The sequence below is a fragment of the Scardinius erythrophthalmus genome, assembly GCF_964197995.2.
Source record: "Scardinius erythrophthalmus genome assembly, chromosome: 8".
NCBI lineage: Eukaryota > Metazoa > Chordata > Actinopteri > Cypriniformes > Leuciscidae > Scardinius > Scardinius erythrophthalmus.
The window spans coordinates 35,451,160-35,471,134 of record NC_138228.1 but is presented as its reverse complement, the minus strand read 5'-3'; the positions used below and the strand labels follow the sequence as shown (position 1 = coordinate 35,471,134).

Genomic DNA, 19,975 nt, shown 5'->3' with positions numbered 1-19,975 from the left:
ATGTTCATTCATGTTTATTTTAATGCTTTAAATTAACTAGAAGGAAGAGATGATCGGTTCACAAGCAGCTTTAACTGAGCCTCGAGTCTACAGCGATCTGTCAGACACATTAAAGAGTCACAAAACGGTATTTATTGTTTAAATGTCTCTAAAAAATTACTACATTTGAAAGGTGAGACTTTGTTTCATATCAAAAGTACTTGTCTGTCACCGCGCAGTCTTTTTTCTGATCCGCAATGTATTTTTCACTGCGTGAGAACTTGGTGTGGTGTGAGAGTGGCGTCGCTTGTCAGACATAGCAACAGTAACTAAAGTGGGCGGGTCTTTGCGACCGGTCATTGACAGTATGGACGGGGATTCACCAGTCCCAATTCAAAACAAATTTCATCACAATCCATCATTGTTCGTTTTAAACATGTGAGAGCATCAAAATGATCCATGCGTGAAATTGATTGGATTTAATTTATTTATGTCAGTTCCTATCATAATTTTAACATTTTGGCGTTATTGTTTAGCTATTTACCTATGTTTTCAAATTTCCTTTGTTTTTTTGTTGTTGTCTAGATCAGACTAACGGCTTTGAAGATAAACACAATTTTTTAAAGCTCTAAATGACACTTACAAAAACCATAAGGCGAAACCTGGCATGTTTGGTATTGTTGGACTCGGCAAGGATTCTTAGGAGGTCATTCCTGTGAAAAAAACACGGGCTTCCTTGAAACTTTTAAGGCTCCTTCAAGGCTTTGTGCCAATGACGTATACTGAGTTTTTTTAGATACACCAATGTTCTCATAGACTATCATGGCACCCTGGATAAAGACACTGCGTGCCAATTTTCAGTAGACTAACGGTTGGGTGCGCTTATAGCTATTTTCATGATTTTTTTCACTGTTATAGTGCCACCAAGTGGCCAATTGTCATGATTTTTTTCATGTCAACTCAAATTGAGCTTATGAACATGTGTCCCAAGTTTAGTGAAAATATCTCATTCCGTTCACAAGTTATAACCATTTTATAGCACCACCAAGTGGCCAATTGTCATGATTTTTTTTCACGTGACCTCAGAATGAGCTCATGAACATGTGTCCCAAGTTTTGCGAAAATATCTCTTTCTGTTCACAATTTATAACCGTTTTAGTAAAAGTGGCCCTTGTGCCATCAAAGATTTTGGTCCCCCTTATCGACCGTTAATTGAAATTTTGAATTTTTTGGATGATTATTGATTGTCAGACTCCAGAGAATATTCTTGCAGTGGTTTGGTTCCAATTGGGCAAAAAACCAAGGAGAAGTTCGCAAAAATAGGTTTTTCAAAAAAATGCAATTTACTCGAAATTGGCGCCTGAAGGGCGAGCAAATCGGAGATAGCCATTTTGTCCGCCTTGAGCCAAGGATTCCAACGATATAAGACACTTGATCCTGGGACAAACGGTCTAAGAGTTATGGGCGATTTTGTACTTTTGGTCGCTGTAGCGCCACCTATGGGCCATTCGGGGTCATACTCTGATAGGTTGTCCCCAAATCGAGGCCTACCATCTGGCCAGGTTTCACGTCTCTAGGCCTTACGGTTTGGCCTGCACGATGCGTTTTACGAATCCTTACAATTACAATAGGGTTTCAGCATTTCATGCTTGAACCCCTAATAAGAATGAAGGCTTTTTGCCAGTTATAGCGCCACCTATGGTCCGATCTCCATGAAACTCTGCATGCTTCCTCACCATGTTCTGACACATATGCTCATCAATTTTGGTGAAGTCCTGAGTTTTCATTTGGGATTTATAGGATTTTTAGTGTATTTTGCCACGCCCCTTTTCTAAATGACCCTGTTACAGCCACCCAAATGCAAAAGTTCAACTTTTTTTCGATAATTATTGATCTAGAGAGTCCAGAGAAATGTCCTAGACTGGTTTGGTTCCGATCTGGCGAAAAACCTAGGACTAGTTCGCAAAAGTAGGTTTCGGACAAAATTCGACATAGCGAAAAGAAATTCTGGCCTAAATCGAATTTGGAGATAGCCATTTTGTCCGCCTTGAGCCAGGGATCACAGTGGTGTAAGACACTTGAGTCTAGGACAAACGGTCTAGGAGTTATGGGCGATTTAGTACTTTTGCACTAAATCTGTAGCTGTAGCACAACGTAAAATTTGTTTGCACGGTATTCGAGAACGGTTTGACGAATCAACACGAATTCCATAACTTTTTGTCGGTACAGTGTGGAGATGATACGATTCGATTTTGGTGAAAATCGGACAAACGGTCTAGGAGGAGTTCGAAAAAGTAGGTTTTGACTGAAAATCAAGATGGCGGACAGGAAGTTCGGCCAAATATGGCAAACTTGGTATCTATGTTCTCAGCGTGACCCAGGGAATCTATTAAGAACAGTGGCATTTCAATTGGCAGATTTATTCAAAGGTTATTAGCCTTTTTGGAAATGTTGTTATAACTTTCGACCACAAGGTGGCGCTGTTTCGAAACTTCTCACGCTCCTTCAGGGCATCGTGCTGATGACCCATACCATGTTTCGTAAGAATCCATTCATGCGTTCTTAAAATACAGCATTTTAGCACAAAATTCAAAATGGCCGACAGCCAAAATGGCCGATATGGTAAAATTGGATATCAGTCGACTCAGCATGTCGGCCTGAATCTAACGAGACCAATTTTATGGTTTTTGGGCAAACTATTCAGAAGTTATAAGCAAAAATAGCCATTTTTCATATCTCCGGACCAGTAGGTGGCGCTGCGCCGAAACGCAGCATGTAGCCTCAGGTCATGGTTGGGATGACATGTACCGAGTTTGGTCTGAATCCAATAAAGCGTTGCGGAGATACAGCCTTACGTCTGTTTTCGCAAGCGCTACGTAAAATTTGTTGGTGGTTTTTTTCGAAAATTGCTAAGCAAATCAACTTGAATTCCATAACTTTTTGTCGGCATGGTCTGTAGATGATCTGGTTCAATTTTCGTGAAAATCGGAGCAACGGCCTAGGAGGAGTTCGAAAAAGTAGGTTTTTCGGAAAATTCTAAATGGCGGAAAACTTTCCATGACGGAAAATGACGTCATAGGGTGCAATCGAATCGTCTTGAGCTAGGGAATCAGAGGAAAAAGGAATTTTGTTTCTAGCCCTTGTGGTTCAAAAGTTATTAGCCTAAACATGAGTGCAAATTTGGACAGCTGGTGGCGCTAGAGGGAATGAGTTGGAGACTCCAAATTTGCTATGGTGACTGTTCAGTCTGTCCTCTATCAGTGTGCCAAATTGCACAACTTTCCCGCAAGCGGTTCTATGGGCTGCCATAGACTCCCAGAGCGGAAGAAAAAGAAGAATTATTTTTGGTACGCTAACAGATACAATAGGTGCCTACGCACATTCTGTGCTTGGCCCCTAATAATGTTACTCTGACTTTTTTTCTCTCTCACAACTGCGAGTCAGAAAATACAGATTCGTTTTTTTTTTCGTTCCGTGGCTTTCATATTTGCTCATATGACTGGCACAATATGTACTTTTAGGAAACATTATAAGAATAAAATAATAAGAAACTATGAATACTTTGAGCAATGTCGTCTGTGGCTTCACTTCCACTTTCAACTCCAGTGATTCCGCAGACGGTGGGTGAGTTGTCGCCAATTATTTCCAGGATAACGGTTGAATATGGGCCAGGCTCAGGTCTCGGACCACCTCCAGTGGGCACATGTTTTGTGCGAGGAAAATCCTCGATTGCTTGTGTCTTAAGGTCGCTCCACTTCTTCCTAACTTCCTTTATCTCCCTCTGCTCACAGCCTTTTGCATTTTTTTTGTTTGTTATGTCCTGCCAAATCTCACCTTTTTTTCGGTTTGTGACAGATGAGTTTAATTTGCTTTCAAGGACTGTTTTGTTCCCTTTCGTGGTCACTCCGAGTTACGTCGGATGACGACGATTGGGGTTTCGCTTAGAAAGCCTCTCACCTTCGAGTGTATAAAACGAGCCAATGGCAATGAAATGCCATGGGTCTGCGGAATTTGCATAGCGTATCTCCGCCCACCGCAGGGGGTATATAAGGAAGTACGCTGCAATATGCAGATATGTTTTCGCTTCGGAGCCAAGTTCAGTACTTCACTCCACAAGCCTTTTGAGTGTCATCTCAAATCTCTTCGAGACGAGCGGCTCTTCAGTGTGTTTGTGTGACGGCGCTTTCCAGCGAGATCGCATTTCCTGCTGCTGATTTGTGCAGTAATCTGCCGACAGTGAGTGTGTTTCTCCCTGGGCGCTTCAGCACTCTGCTGAGCTTTTCCACTCTCTAAAAGAGCTGCACGCGGCACGTCTTTTTCAAAACGGTTCGCCCGTGTATTTTCTGGATGTGTGTGCGCACTGTGCGGTCATCTGCCTAACGGTCGCGAGCGCTATTTTGCGTGTTGGGCTTAATCACGCTTGGCAGCGCTCGTTGATGAGTCATGTTTTCATTGCAAAAAAAAGAAACTAAAAAAAAAAAAAAAAAAAAAAGAAAAAGAAGGGAACATGACCATCGCGATGTTTATAGATCAAGACTCAATGATCTCCATGTGAGTAGAGTCCCCTCTGCCACACCCCAATTTATCTCTTCCTCGAGAAGAGATACTTTGGCTGGTGGCCAGGGTGATCTGAGGGTTTGGTGTGGCACAACAACCGACGAGTCAATTCCTCGGGCCACACCCCCCTCCACATCGCAGACCATGCACTCACAGCATCACAAGGTGGGCTTGATTCCTCTGGAAATGAAGTTTCGACTGCGTTGCCTCCCACGGGAGTGCCATCGTTGCCGGGACCGATCCAGAGCTGTCAGCCATGCTTTCCCGGGCAGCTGAAAGCATCGGCTGGAGTGGCCCCGCCCTCCCCCCGAGCGCTGTAAGCTTCTCCCGGACGTGCATCAGGACGCCTGCGCTGCGCGAGACTCCACGTGACTTTCGCGGCTCGCGGGTGTCCTCCGCCTTCGCTGCTTTCGATCGCATGGTGATCATGGTCTGTATGTTCCCCGTCACTATCGTGGCACGGTCATGCAGTACTGTGTGTCGCCTGCGCCTTCGATGCAGTGCTGTCCCGGGAGTTCTGTCGAACCGGCCGCAGTGGAACGCTAGTCCTTCCCTGGCCAACCCTGGCAGAACGCGGAAAATTTTAACCACGCCCCTATGCTGGGACGCTATGCCTCCCATGCCCGGCCTGGTTGTTCCGCCACGCACACTACTGACCTCGCTCTCGGGCGACATCGGTACCTGCGTGATCCCGGGTCAGGTGATGTCCACTATGTGGTCCAGACATGGGCTTAGCCAGGTTGATGTGGTAGGGTCTGAGAATTAATTTTCTCAGCTCCCCCATGTCCCAGGCTGAGCTCTTTGGCGGTGTGGCTTCGGCCACCTGAAGCAGACTCAGGTTCTTTACCGATGGTCATCCATCCGTGCGGTCTCCTTAGTCTTCTTCCCGCCAAGGCCCCCTCCATGCGGCTGCTCCCCTCGGGCCTTCACCAGCTCTGAGTAGGAGGAAGTCGCAGGAGGGTGGCGCTGCCCGTCTCCGCCCCTTAGACTGCCACGTCAGTCTAAGCAGCACCCTTGAGGCGGGCAGCCTGGTCGGCGGTGTGGTTGAGGACTGCGCCCAACAGTCTTCGATCACTCCAGAAGCGGACTGAGGCTATGCACTGACGGTCATCCGTTGGTGTGGTCTGCTTAGTCCGCTTCCCGCCGACGCTACCTCCATGCGGCTCCTTCCCTCGAGCCTTCACCGGTCCGAGCACGAGGAGGTCGCTGGAGGCTGGCACCGCCTGTCTCTGCCCCTTAGCCGGCTAACACCTGGCTAAGCAGCACTCCTGAGATGGGCAGCTTGGAGTTAGGGCTCAGTTCTTCGGGGAGTTGGGAGCAGGACCACTCCTTCCCCCAGTGGAGGGCTGGGGGAGAATCTTGTTCTAAAGAACTGATGCTCTTTCTCTGAGCTTTAAGAGGCAGTGGATGACAGCACGCGCCGCCCACGGGCCACGCTCCTCTCATCCCCCCTCTGTCGCCAGACCCCTGCCAGAGCACGCCCCCGTGGGACGCGCGCCCTCCCCTGGCCTCCTCTGGCAGGATGCGGTTTATGACCGTGCCCCCGCACAGGGCCGCTATGCCACCCTCGCCGGTGCCGGTCATTCCGCCTCGCTGCCCCACCGACGGTACGTCTGTGGTTCGTATGACCCCGCTGGTGCACTTTCTGGAGGCCTGGTTAGAGCTTCCCAGACTGTCCCGCTGGGTCGCGAGAACCATTAGATTCGGCTACGCGATTCAGTTCGCGATATCTCCTCCCCGCTTCAGGGGAGTCCGCTTCACTATGGTCGGGGGCAATGCCCCTGTCATGAGAGCGGAGGTCGCCACCCTACTGGCGAAGGGTGCGATCGAGATTGTCCCTCCAGCCGAGATGAAGTCCGGCTTCTACAGCCCCTACTTCATTGTACCGAAGAAGTCCGGTGGGTTACGGCCAATCCTCGACCTGCGCGTCTTGAACCGCTCCCTTCACAGGCTGCCGTTCAAGATGTTAACGGCCAAACACATCCTCCAGTGTGTACGGCCGCAGGATTGGTTTGCAGCGATCGACCTGAAGGATGCCTACTTCCATGTCTCCATTTTACCTCGACACAGACCGTTTCTACGGTTTGCTTTCGAGGGGCAGGCATACCAGTACGCGGTTCTCCCTTTCGGGCTAGCCCTGTCTCCTCGCGTCTTTACGAAGGTCGTCGAGGCAGCCCTTGTTCCCCTCCGGGAACACGGGGTTCGCATCCTGAACTATCTCGACGACTGGCTAATCCTAGCTCACTCTCGAGGCCAGGTTTGCGAACACAGGGACCTAGTGCTCCGGCACTTAGCTCGTCTGGGCCTTCGGGTCAACTGGGAGAAGAGCAAACTCTGCCCCGTGCAGAGGATCTCTTTTCTCGGTATGGAGATCGACTCGGTCGCCATGTGCGCGCAGCTTACGAGCGAGCGCGCGCAGTCACTGCTGAGGGCAAGAGTGCGGTTCCACTGAAACTATTTCAGAGGCTCCTGGGGCATATGGCATCCGCAGCCGCAGTAACGCCGCTGGGATTGCTTCATATGAGACCGCTTCAGCTTTGGCTTCGCGATCGAGTCCTGAGGTGGGCATGGCAACACGGCACGCTCCAAGTCCCAGTGACTCCAGCCTGCCGTCAGACCTTCACCCCGTGGACGAACCTCAATTTTCTACGGGCCGGAGTGCACTTAGAGCGAGTTTCCCGGCATGTTGTTGTATCAACAGATGCCTCCACCACGGGCTGGGGCGCCATGTGCAATGGTCATGCTGCCGCGGGCTCCTGGACAGGACCCCAGCGCCTTTGGCATGTCAATTGTCTCGAGTTGCTGGCTGTACGTCTCGCCCTGCACCGCTTCCATGCGCTGCTCAGGGGTCAGCACGTACTAGTCCGATCAGACAATACCGCAACAGTAGCGTACATCAACCAACAAGGTGGTCTACGCTCCCGCCGTATGTCGCAACTCGCTCGCCACCTCCTCATATGGAGTCAGAAGCATCTGAGGTCGCTTCGAGCCATTTATATCCCGGGACACCTGAACCAGGCGGCCGACGAGCTGTCTCGAGTTCGGCCTCTCGCTGGAGAATGGCGGCTCCATCCCCAGACGGTCCAGCTGATTTGGGATCAGTTCGGCGACGCACAGGTAGACCTGTTTGCCTCCCACGACTCGTCCCATTGCGACCTGTTTTATTCCCTGACCGAGGGCACGCTCGGCACGGATGCACTGGCGCACAGCTGACCGCGGGGCCTACGCAAGTATGCGTTTCCCCCAGTGAGCCTCCTTGCGCAGACCTTGCGCAAGATCAGGGAGGACGAGGAGCAGGTCATTTTGGTTGCCCCGTATTGGCACAACCGGACCTGGTTCTCCGAACTAGTACTCCTCGCGACAGCACCTCCCTGGCCAATTCCTCTGAGGAAGGACCTCCTTTCTCAGGGACGGGGCACCTTATGGCACCCTCGTCCCGATCTTTGGAACCTCCACGTGTGGCTCCTGGACGGGACGAGGCAGGTTTGAGTACCCTACCACCTGCGGTGGTGGCTACCATCACTTCCGCTAGAGCATCGTCCACGAGACATGCCTATGCGTTGAAGTGGAACCTCTTCGTCAACTGGTGTTCTTCTAAACATCAAGAACCCACGAAATGCCCGATCAGTGTCGTGCTTTCCTTCCTGCAAGAAGGGTTGGAGCGAAGGCTGTCTCCCTCCACCCTGAAAGTGTATGTTGCCGCCATTGCCGCACATCACGAAGCAGTCGATGGTAAGTCTTTGGGGAAGCACGATCTGATCGTCAGGTTCCTGAGGGGAGCGAGGAGACTAAATCCTCCTCGTCCTCCCCTCGTACCCTCTTGGGACCTCTCAGTGGTTCTAACTGCCCTGCAGAGTGCTCCATTTGAGCCTTTGCAATCAGTGGAGCTTAAGTTCCTGTCTATGTAGACAGCGCTCCTGGTTGCATTGGCCTCCAGCAAGAGGGTAGGGGACCTGCAGGCATTTTCGGTTGACGAAGCGTGCCTGGAATTCGGGCCGGCTAACTCTCACGTGATCCTGAGACCCCGGCTTGGATACGTGCCCAAGGTTCCTACCACACCCTTTCGAGAACAGGTAGTGAACCTGCAAGCGCTGCCCTTGGAGGAGGCAGACCCAGCCTTGGCACTGCTCTGTCCAGTACGCGCCCTTCGTGCTTACGTAGACAGAACGCGGTGTTTCAGGACCTCAGACCAGCTCTTTGTCTGTTATGGTGGGAAGCTGAAGGGAAAGGCTCTCTCAAAGCAAAGGTTATCTCTCTGGATAGTGGATACCATTGCTTTGGCATACCAGCAGCAAGGTCGTCAATGCCCCCTTGGTGTGAAAGCCCACTCCACTCGTAGTGTGGCTTCTTCTTGGGCTCTAGCGCATGGCACCTCGCTAACAGACATTTGTAGAGCTGCAGGCTGGGCGACACCCAACACATTCGAGAGATTCTATAATCTCCGAGTAGAGCCAGTTTCTTCTCATGTACTCGCTTCAACCAGCCGGTACTAGATTCTGCTCAGGTGTCTTCGCTTGCTCGCCATTCCTCTCCACGGACGGGATACGTGCGATCATCTTCTCAGGTGAGTCTGATAAGCTCTGAGTTCCTCCAGCACTGGTTACGTCAACGCCTGAGTTATGCCAATCTGCCATAACACAGCTCTTGCGCTTGACTAGGTGCCTCCATGTGCATGGTCCCCCCTTTGGGCGACCCCCACATGTGTATTCCACTGTAAGTCTCTTTTGAGCGTGTGTCTTTCCCTTGGCAAGCCACCTTGCCACCCCTGGGGTTTAAATATTCCACCTGCGGCTGGACACCTCAGTGATACCCCATATGCATCCCTCTGGGTCATATGTGTCTCTCAAGTCCCCCCCTTAATGGTTGGGCATAATTGCATATTTCTCCTGAGATATGCTTCCCAGTGTACCTTGGTATTCCTGTGTTAAGTAGGACTCTTTCGTTCGTGCTATTCTCACAACAGGGAGCTCAGACTTACGCAGGGCACTGGATGACAGCCGAGGTGGCGTGATTAGACTGGAACCCCAATCGTCGTCATCCGACGTAACTCGGAGTGACCACGAAAGGGAACGTCTCGGTTACGGATGTAACCCTCGTTCCCTGAGTAGGGAACGGAGACGTTACGTCTTCCTGCCACTTCCGCTGTATCGCTGAAAAACGCCTGAGTTCAGTCTCGGCTCCTCAGCGAAGACATATCTGCATATTGCAGCGTACTTCCTTATATACCCCCTGCGGTGGGCGGAGATACGCTATGCAAATTCCGCAGACCCATGGCATTTCATTGCCATTGGCTCGTTTTATACACTCGAAGGTGAGAGGCTTTCTAAGCGAAACCCCAATCGTCGTCATCCGACGTAACGTCTCCGTTCCCTACTCAGGGAACGAGGGTTACATCCGTAACCGAGACGTTTTCTTTGTATCCATCAATTAAAATAAGAATTTCTTCATGACTGAAATTTTTCTTCATGTTTCTTTCCATGTGTGGGATAGATATTTTCAATTAAAAGTGTAATATTTTGAGTTCGATAACGTGTGCTTTAACGTCTTTTTTAACTTTCAGTTTAGGCCAGTCAAGAATGAGTTTGAAATTACGCGCTGTTCAGACTATTTCCTGTTTACCTATTAGAAGGCTTGTGATTGGGTTAAGAAAAATAGACGTCATTCTATGCGACAACGCATTACTTTACGGAGAGCTTACGACCTACTAGCTACGTTCTGCCTTAAGAACAAATGGTGCAACCGAATAAAGTACAGAGTTATTTATAAACTAGCTAGTAGTTACTAAGCCTCTAGTTTGGACTTTACGTTCCAGTTTAAGTAAGAACTTACGAACGGCTGGTGCAACCCTACCCAGCAGAGGAAATAACTTAATACTAGTCATTTCATACAGATAATATGACATCATTCAAAATGTAAAATGTATATTTTTATTTGTGTACATTCAAAATGACTACAAAATGTCATGCCTTTGAAAAATAAAGAAAACAACATGATGTGCTGCTTTAGCACGTCTCGGTCTCCTTGAACATCTTTCTTGCGCACATCAAAAATAAACCAAAATACAGCGAATAGCCTTCTTGGCGCGCCTACTTTTGAAAGTCAACATTTAGATTATTTGGCGTTAAATGCATTATAAAGGCCTAAGTCACTTTGTTTTTTTGTTAAATCACAGCATGTTTCATGATAAAAAACGTGACTTTAGGCTACAGTCCGGAAAATAGGCTATGGTAGGTTATAGCAACGGACCCCCTGGCACTTAAGAACTGCTGGTCTACACAGAAGAAAGTCCTGTCAAGTCTCTTCCTTTGCGTCGAGCCATTTGTAATGCTGGGTACACACCAAAAGATAATCGGGCTGATATTGGGCCGATTTCCCCCCTTCCGACAATCCTAGCTATATCCCTATTATCTTGATGGGTACCCTTGGTGTGAGGTGTGTTAAGAGTGTCCGAACCTGATCAGAAGAACGTCGGAGCCGCCCCGATCGCGAATCGTAAATATTCAACATGTTTAATATTTACGATCAGAAGTCCTGATGTGTGGGTGGAACCCCGAGGACCAATGCGCGCACGCTCTGGAGATTATCACATGAAACGAAACAATATCCAATCAGAAAGCGAGATGATGGAAGATGGAAGCATAAAAAAAAACAGTCATGGCGCAGCACAAAGTGAAATTGATGTGGACAGCAGAGATGGAGGATCAGCTTGTTGATTTGTGGCAACAGCACAAATGTTTACAACGTGTTGTGTAAAACCTTTCCAAACACTATCATCGCAATTTCTTCCTGCATATCGTCCGTCATGCTTATTCTGAGGTCTCGCGAGATTTTGTGAGATTTCCTGTGTTCACAGTTGAGACTCTGATTGAAAATCTGTTCATGTGTGGTGTGCGGTCTTTGTCACATCATGGCACACCACACACTATAGGAGCAAAATGGTTAAATCTAGGATTTTTTGTCCTCATGTTGGTGGTCTATCACATTTTGAAAATCTTATAAGATGTAAAAAATCTTGATTATTATTATAAAATAATTATTATTACTACATTTTAGGCTACATATTTAGAAGACACTTTTGTCCAAAATTTACAAAAAAGGAACAAAGTGTAGCGGGGCGCTCTCTCTTCGACACGTAGGGAGCGGCTAAATGCACACTACCTCTGGCTTAAACATGACTACGCCACCCTGTTTACCAGGGAAATATTAATATTATGAATCTAAAATGTTACCCAAGACACACAAGAACGTTATTTGTCAAGAAGGGCTAGAGACGTGAATACCAAAAATACAAAAACTTTATTTAAATACACAATCATTTAAAATAATTAAGAGCTGGGTCATTCACAATGCAAAAAGAGACCACGAGATAAAGGAGGCCGAGGCTTAACGGCAGATGCATAAACTCAGTAAGCATAAGGCTTCTATATCACTCTCAGCACCCTGTGTACAAGCATCAGCACACACACTGCAATAAAGTCAAGAAATAGCCACACAGCACTCTGTGACGAGCCCTCCACCACCGCGTAAGGACCTACTAGTGGCCTGCCCTGAAGCCTCGGCTCCTGTAACGAGAGCAGAAATATTACTACAGGTCTCACTATGCAATAACACTCACCACAAATACTCAACATTTAAATTGGCCAATCAGAAAACAATACTACAAACAAACAAAAAGAATAAAATCAAGGTTTTAGTGCCAACGCTGGGTATTACCCTCACTGACCTTCTACCAGCACATTTGAAGTAAATCACAAATCGAATAGATACAGTACAACAATTCAACACACTCAAAAGTAAACCAATCAGAACAGTCAGTAGCACAAAACAATGATAAATAATATATTGGAAAAATGAGAAACAAATAAATACCAAAAACAAAACACATACAAAACAGTTTGAGAGTATAATGGGGAAGAGACTCAGCGATCACGGTGACTCGTACTGGAGAACGAGCAGGCGTCACACAAGACGCATCGGCTGCACACACACACACGTGTGTTGGAAGAAAGTTTGTTATCGAGATAATCTTGAGATATGAAAGCAGCAGCGTCAAATCAGCGTTGCCCACCAGGCGTCTCAGAACATATATTCTCTAAAATACAAACATAAACTTACAATATATAAAAAAATGAGCGCTATACAAAGTGGACATTTCACGTACCTTTAATTCATAAACCCGTCGCCCATCCACGCATACACAGGAACAGGACACAACATCCCCGAAGCACGGGAATGCAAAGGGAGAGCCACTCAAAACTCAAACCGCGGGCCATCCACGCAGCTATGAATCACACAGTCATTACGACAAATCACATACCTGGGTACTAACTAAGCAGCCAACGCACACACATAAGGTTACCTCAAAGCATATGAGACACGGGACTGCAAGAGGCATGTAACGTGAGAGCCGGAGCCGCCAACAGCCGTGGGCCATCCACGCAGCTATAAACAAAACAAGCGTTTACACAAAATCCCACATCTGTTTTTACGACCTAGCTCAAACGCACCTACCTCAAAGCGGAAGCGCTGCAGAAACAAGGGGCGGTCCCACAGGCAATGACGCGACGCTCAAACGCCAAGCACACGCAGGTGGTGACTACATGTTCTTTTATACTGTCCCACCCTGCTCGTAATTGGACCTGCACTACCCCAAGCACATTAGTCCAATTACAGCGCCACAATACGTCCCACTACAAAAGCAATTCATCAAATATCAGTCATAATACAGGTTAGACAATAATAATAAAGTGCTAAGATTATCACAAATAAACAAAAGATTTTGATGCACGTCATTCATATTAAATCGTATATTCCACCCCATAGGCCAACCCGCTACAATTGAGAATCACTTTAAGCATGCAGACACAGTTAAGACAATTTGAAGTATTCCACTTAATACACAATAAAACAATATACAATAAGATTCATTAACAACGTACCTCCTGGTGTTCTTCTAAAATGAGGGTGAGCCACAAACCCGTGAGTACAGTTTACAAACCCGAGGGAACGGATTGCGAAAGGGTCTCCACGGATTTCTCCCACAGGTGACTTCCCGGGCTCCGTAATACGGGCTATGTGACTTGTGATGTTATCTCGACAAAGCTGTATGCATCACGGTAGTCACTGTCATTTTCTGGTGTGACATGTCCTTACCAAATGCAACTCTCATGAATTGAATTAATTAATTACATAAAATCATTATCCAGAAGTTAGAAATATATAGGCCTATAGCTTACTGTATATCAGCAGTTGATGCTGTGCTTTTACAACATATTTTTCTCATGAGATAGCCATGGGTATGCATTTTAATGTTTCTGCTTTAAGTCTTATAAATTTCAAAAATCTAATTTTTAGTGCGGAAAAATAATTTTAACGTGAATAATGATCATTAATGTGTATTTGACTCGGGAGATGGCTTAAACAACATACACTGCCGGATGGCAGATTTAAACAAATCTGATTACACCGTAGAGCACGCAGACGTTGGTATTGTGCATTTTATTTTGTTCACAATGACAGTTAAATGCGGTAGCATTCAAAGATCTGCCTCTGCTTAAAAGCACTGATTGAACCAACTCCGCTGAGAACTAGGCTTGTCTGTTGTAGTCCATATACCGTTTTCACAGATAAGGTTTAAGCTAGTCCCAGACTAAAATGCATGTTTTAACTGAAAGCAACTTGCACTGAGATATTTTAAATTAAGTCAGATAGAGACTTGAGATATTTTGTCTCAAGATGCACCATTAATGTTTTTTTTTCCTCAAAGGCACGTTAATAAAAGCTACTTACATGCCCAATTGAACTAAGGCCTAATCTTGGCTTATTCTAAGCCCTGTCTGTGAAACCAGGCCATTGTGTTCCAGTTAATTTGTTTCACCACTCTACAAGCAGGACCAACCTCGTAAGTTGAGGAATTCGAGCCGCAGAAAGTCGGGCTGGACGAGCCCTCCGGACAATACATCGACCATACCATGAAATGCGCAAATAATTAATTGTTGTAAAACGGAAAAAAAGTTGTATGTCAATTATTTGATTTTCAATGAAATAAGCATTGTATAGCCTAAGGAAAATAAGTTTGTATGTGAATATTTTTTCACCAGTCTAAAAACGAATAAAGAAAGCATGCTTTTCGTTTTTCAATTACGAGTTAAAAAAGGAAAAAGGAATGGACACAAAAGTTCACGGACCTACACAGATTCTCTTGAACCACGTTTGCGGCAGAAAACTACTGCAGTGCAGCAAAAATGCTCCGTTCGACTTTTTTGAGATCCTCTACTCTTCCCTGTGGATAACCTACTTTCTGTACGATCTGAATTTTCTGCGTTTTGAATTTTAGAAAACTGAATTTGAAGTTCCGAATTTCTTCTTCATCTTGAAAACTTGAATCTGAATTCTTAGACTGCAAATATCCAGTTTTAAAAAATACAGAACAAAAAACTAGCTGTTTGAAAATACATTTCTATAAAATTCAGCCATAAAAACATTTAAATTCGTTAAATTTCAAATGTTCAATATTCGTTTAAAGAAATCAAATTTAGAACTATTTAAAATTCTACAAAATATTATATTTTGTTAGATTACACTTGTCAATAATTCAAATTTACACAATTCAAATTCAAATCATTTTGTCACATTATAAGCTCCATACTCTTCTGAATCGTTGTAGGCCGGGTTTCCCGATAACGATGTATCTTAGCTCTTAAGAGCGCTTTCTACGTGCAAGGTTACGAACGCTCGCAGCAATTCCACAAGCTTTTCACAAAAATTAAGTGCTACTTAAGAGTCGCTGTCCATTCGCTTTTGGGAAACAGACCATAATATTAAGATCAGTCGTACGATCGTTTTTACGATCAACTTAGGCTTACGATGCTTTTGGGAAACGCAGCCCTAAACAGTTCGTGTCTTGCATCAGTGCTGATCCACAGTTTTCTAAAGTTATTTACTTTCGGACATGCCTGACAGTCCCTCCGACACCAATATCCCAGAGTATTACTCCAAACTAAACATTATTATACTAAAACATTTTCTGGAACAGCTTATTTCATTTCTGAATGTAAACTTTTGTCAAGGTTTTATGGTGCAAAGTAAATTGTTTATAATGTTTTTAATCAAAACAGAAATGCTTCGACTTTTTAGTTTCGTCGACTGTGTATTCAGATTGCAGTTCTCAGCTCAGCGCACTTACACATACAGATAAAGCAGTTCTCGAATCATCAGTAGCCTACAGAACCGAGAACTGTTTCTTTCGGACACCTTCAATACGGAGAACGATGAGCTGGAGATACTGAGCATGCGTGATAGCACCGTCTCTGAACCAAACTTTCTTTGGGCCAACTGAATAATAATAAATAATAAATAAACGGCCACTGAAGACAAAAAAAGCGGATGACGTACATTGCAGACACCCTCTTATACTCACAGGTAGGGGTGTAACGATTTGTTTTAACAACGATTCGATTCGTATCACGATTCGTGGTTGTCGATATGATTCAAGGACGATTCAGTTACTTTTTAGCCAAAAATTCAACCAGTGTAATTGAAATAAATACCTGGATACTGGACAGTGCAGGTGAAGTTTCCTAGATTCCTGTTGTTTCTTGTAAGGGAATCAGGGGCCCTTTCTTCGTACGTCGCTAACTCAGTTAGCTGGATTTGATTGTTGGCGATTTGGCATGATCTTGGATTGTTTGGTTCTTCGACGCTCATCCTGGACTTGCTGTCATAGCAACAGGTGCGCAAGCTTAAACCTGCTCGGGAGCAGGCTTATTTCATGTTAACAGGATTAGATCCCGGCTTTATAAGCGGAGCTGATACGGGAAGTCCAGCGCAGCGCGATTCTCACTTTCTGAGATATATATTTTTTCTTGTGACTCGTGAGATTGTCGTTTACATTATTAAATTGTTGGAAACGCACATTTATTTGCGACTTGTCGGAGTCGGGCTTTAACTACAGCACAAACTGTTTGCATTGCCCTAAGATTATTTGCGAGTGTCTCTTTCCTTTACACTATTGGAGATGCGAAGAACTTGATGGAAAGTGCTGTCTGTTGTGTCATTCGGAGTTAACCTGGCGCTTTTAGGTTTAAAAAACTGTTTTAGTTTTTTTTTTTGTGGCATTTCCAAGCCACTTAAGACCCAATGTTGTAAAGCATTTTTTTAAAGCAGTTTTTTTTTTAGGCTATCATAAGTTTTTTATGAAGATCATGCAATCATGACCATGCCGATTACAGTATATGTCACCCAGGCTTCACTAACGTGATTGGTACCATAGACTATAGGCTAGACCATAGACTGCCATCAAGGCCTTAATGAAGGGGATTATGTGAACAGAAAGGGGGTTCACAATGTAAATGTGCAGCCCAGTTACTATTGTGATTCTTAATATTCCAGATTAGTAATATTATATCAAATAAAAAAAGGCAGTTGACTAAAATCTTCCATATCACAAATGTGAAAGCAAAATGGCCAGGATCTGTGCATGATTTAAGAATTTTCAGAGATTCACATTTATGCACATTATTTGAAAGTGGTAAGGAAAGTGGCACAATTAAATATCAAGCTCGCTGTATTACATACACTTATGCTGATCCTATAACAGAACTGCATTTTTTCATAGGTGATTATGACATGTTCCTGCCTGCAGACAGGTGTTTTATAACCCCATTCCCTGACCCAAACCAGTTACAATGCAGCTCTTGCCAGTACAAGGGCACAAAATGAAATGAACTTTGGCTAACTAAAGGGAAGATTTCAGTGTCTGAAAAGAGGGTTGCACACCTGACAGGGCCTGTGACATTGTTGCATGTGCCATATTACACAACATTGCCAAAAATTTAATTGCTCTTCATTAAATGTTTAATAAACGACAAATATGCTTAGTTCCTTGAGTTTTATTTCAATTGTTCTTTGTAAAGAAAAGCCAGTGGTCAAGTGCCTGCAACAAGAGATATTAGACACATGCCTCATGCAACAAATAAAAAGGAAAAGTTGGCTATACACTGCCCACCTGTAGGCCTATGTCTCCTCTGTCTGTGCAGACTCTTCTGTAGGCCTTTCTGTAGATGTGGAATCCTGCAACTTATATTGCAGCCATAAAGCATACAAGTATAAATTAAGTAAAGTTATTTATGCACTTGCAGGTAGGCTAGTTCCTCCATATGACAGTTATCTGAGAGGGTTTATTCACTGTCCAGTACAATGGAAACAAATGAACATTACAAAGTCTTATACTTTCTTTCCACTTACTGCACATATTTCAGCCACCACTTTCTTGGGAACAGATACAAGTGTTGGTGTATTATGTAAAAGTGCACAAAAGAGGAAAACACAATGTCATTACAATGACCTACACTCGTGAAAAATGTGATCAATAACTCATGGCAAAATATTTTTACATTAACATAAGTTTATCAGTTTTCACTTTCACAAGTCAAAGCAATTCATCATTACTCAAGATTTAACAGTTGAAATGACTATACGGCCTTAACTTATTTCTCACATCATAGACATATTCCAAGTCCCACAACATTACTTCATGGAGCTTGAGTACATAAATCTGATCAGAACAAATAAACCTCTTAAGAAATTCCTACCGTAGGTGGGTTGGGTAATGTGAAGTTTTGCAAACTTGCTGTGACATATTCATTAGAAACTGAATCAGGATTGTGAAAAACTATAAAAGCCATTTACTGTTCACATCTGTAAAGGTAGCTGTGGCCTTTATGCTGCATAGTCAACCCGATCTCACGACAATTCGTACGAATTTTACGAGGTGGCTAATTCGTACAAATTCAGACGACCTCACTCGTACGAATTTGTAAGATTTTTGCTAAATCGTACATATTTTACGAGTTGCCCAATTCGTATGAATTCGTACGAATGACCAACCTCTGACCCCGCCCCTAAACCTTGCCTAACTGGGGTTTAGACAAATCTTACAAAGGTCGTACGAATTTGTACGAATCAGTCACATTTGACTCACTCGTACGAATTCATACAAATTGGTCATGAGATAGTGTTGGCATAGTATATAGGATTTCGCTTTCTTCTCTACTGATTGTAAACATAACTCTAAACACCTGTGAACTCCAGGTCAACGTGCAAGGCCCAGGCAATGATGAGAGCTACCAGGAGCGTCTGTCTCGTCTAGAAGGGGATAAAGAGTCTCTTGTTTTACAGGTAAAACATAGGGCAGTCTGTTACAAATAATTTACTGATGTCCATCTAGACAGTATGACATTGCAACAAATAGTTTAGATATCATGTATGAAATTCAGTGAAATTCAAAATTCAATATTATTCCTAAAACATTTTTGTATGTTTCGATAAAAATACTGTACATAATCAACACTGAGAGAAAAAGGTAAATCTTTTAGACATATTGTGAATCATTTGATGACCACCCTTACAAATTGTAGTATAGTTCAAGTTCATTTTATTAAGTGTAGGTTACTTCAGTAAGTTCAAGTATATTTTTAAGTATATTTTATGTAGTAAGTATACTAATATCAATGTACTAAAAGTAAACTTGTAAGTGTTCTGTTTCAATACTAAATATCCACTTTATAAATACATTCAGCAAAACCTGTTTAGTTGTTGGATAAAATAATTGAAGCCATTGTACTACAAGTCTACAAAAAACACTTGGGGAAAAAAGCCAGTACACTCGTGGTGTTTCATGGGAACAGACAAGGCTTTACGGATTAGTCCTGTTCTGGCTTGTTGGGTTTTTGACAGTAGTGCAGAGTAGGTGCTTGCACTGCATATTCCTGATCAACTGGGTTGACGAGAATACGCTAAATTGCTTTAATTTGTTTGAAAATCTGTATGATATAATATTTTTGATTTAGTCTGACTCTGAAAACAGTAATGAGTAGACTGAAATTTATGTTTTTCTCATAGACCTGAAAACAACTTTAGTAGGACAATGGACAAAGATGATGTACCTCAAATGAACAAACTTTTAAACGTGTTTCTCAGGTGAGTGTTTTGACGGATCAGGTGGAGGCTCAGGGACAGAAGATCAGAGACCTAGAGAATTCTCTTGGGGAATATCAGCACAAACTCAACTCCACTGGGCAGATGCTTCAACAGGTATTGGTAATTTTTATTAAAATAGAAGATTATTTTAATTTGCATATTTTTATTAGAAATAATTTCAAACACTTTGTTGTGAATCCATCACAAGCTCTCAGAGAGATTTTTTGTCTACATGAAAATATTATTTGACATCATTACATTACAAAGCAGTATTATCACTTATTAAATTGAATTATATTAATTATATATATATATATATATATATATATATATATATATATATATATATATATATATATATATATATATATATATATATATATATATATATATATATGAAGACTTCAGATGCAAAAGCCTCTAAGTGCCATCTGAAATTTTCTTCTAAAATGAGCATTTT

The 19,975-nt window shown here is 44.0% G+C and overlaps 1 protein-coding gene across 3 annotated transcripts in view; it reads left to right on the top strand.

Moving 5' to 3' along the window:
* ppfibp2a (PPFIA binding protein 2a) overlaps nt 1–19,975 on the top strand; it is an 81,632-nt gene that overhangs the window by 16,626 nt on the left and 45,031 nt on the right. For 2 of the 3 annotated variants that reach the window (XM_081373047.1, XM_081373044.1), the window contains exon 1: nt 19,438–19,629. In XM_081373047.1, the coding sequence (XP_081229173.1) occupies nt 19,618–19,629 (12 nt within the window). In that variant the 5' untranslated portion in view covers nt 19,438–19,617. Of the gene's footprint in view, nt 1–18,627; nt 18,715–19,437; nt 19,630–19,975 lie in introns of those variants that run through there. The other variant, XM_081373049.1, reaches the window with a different exon arrangement.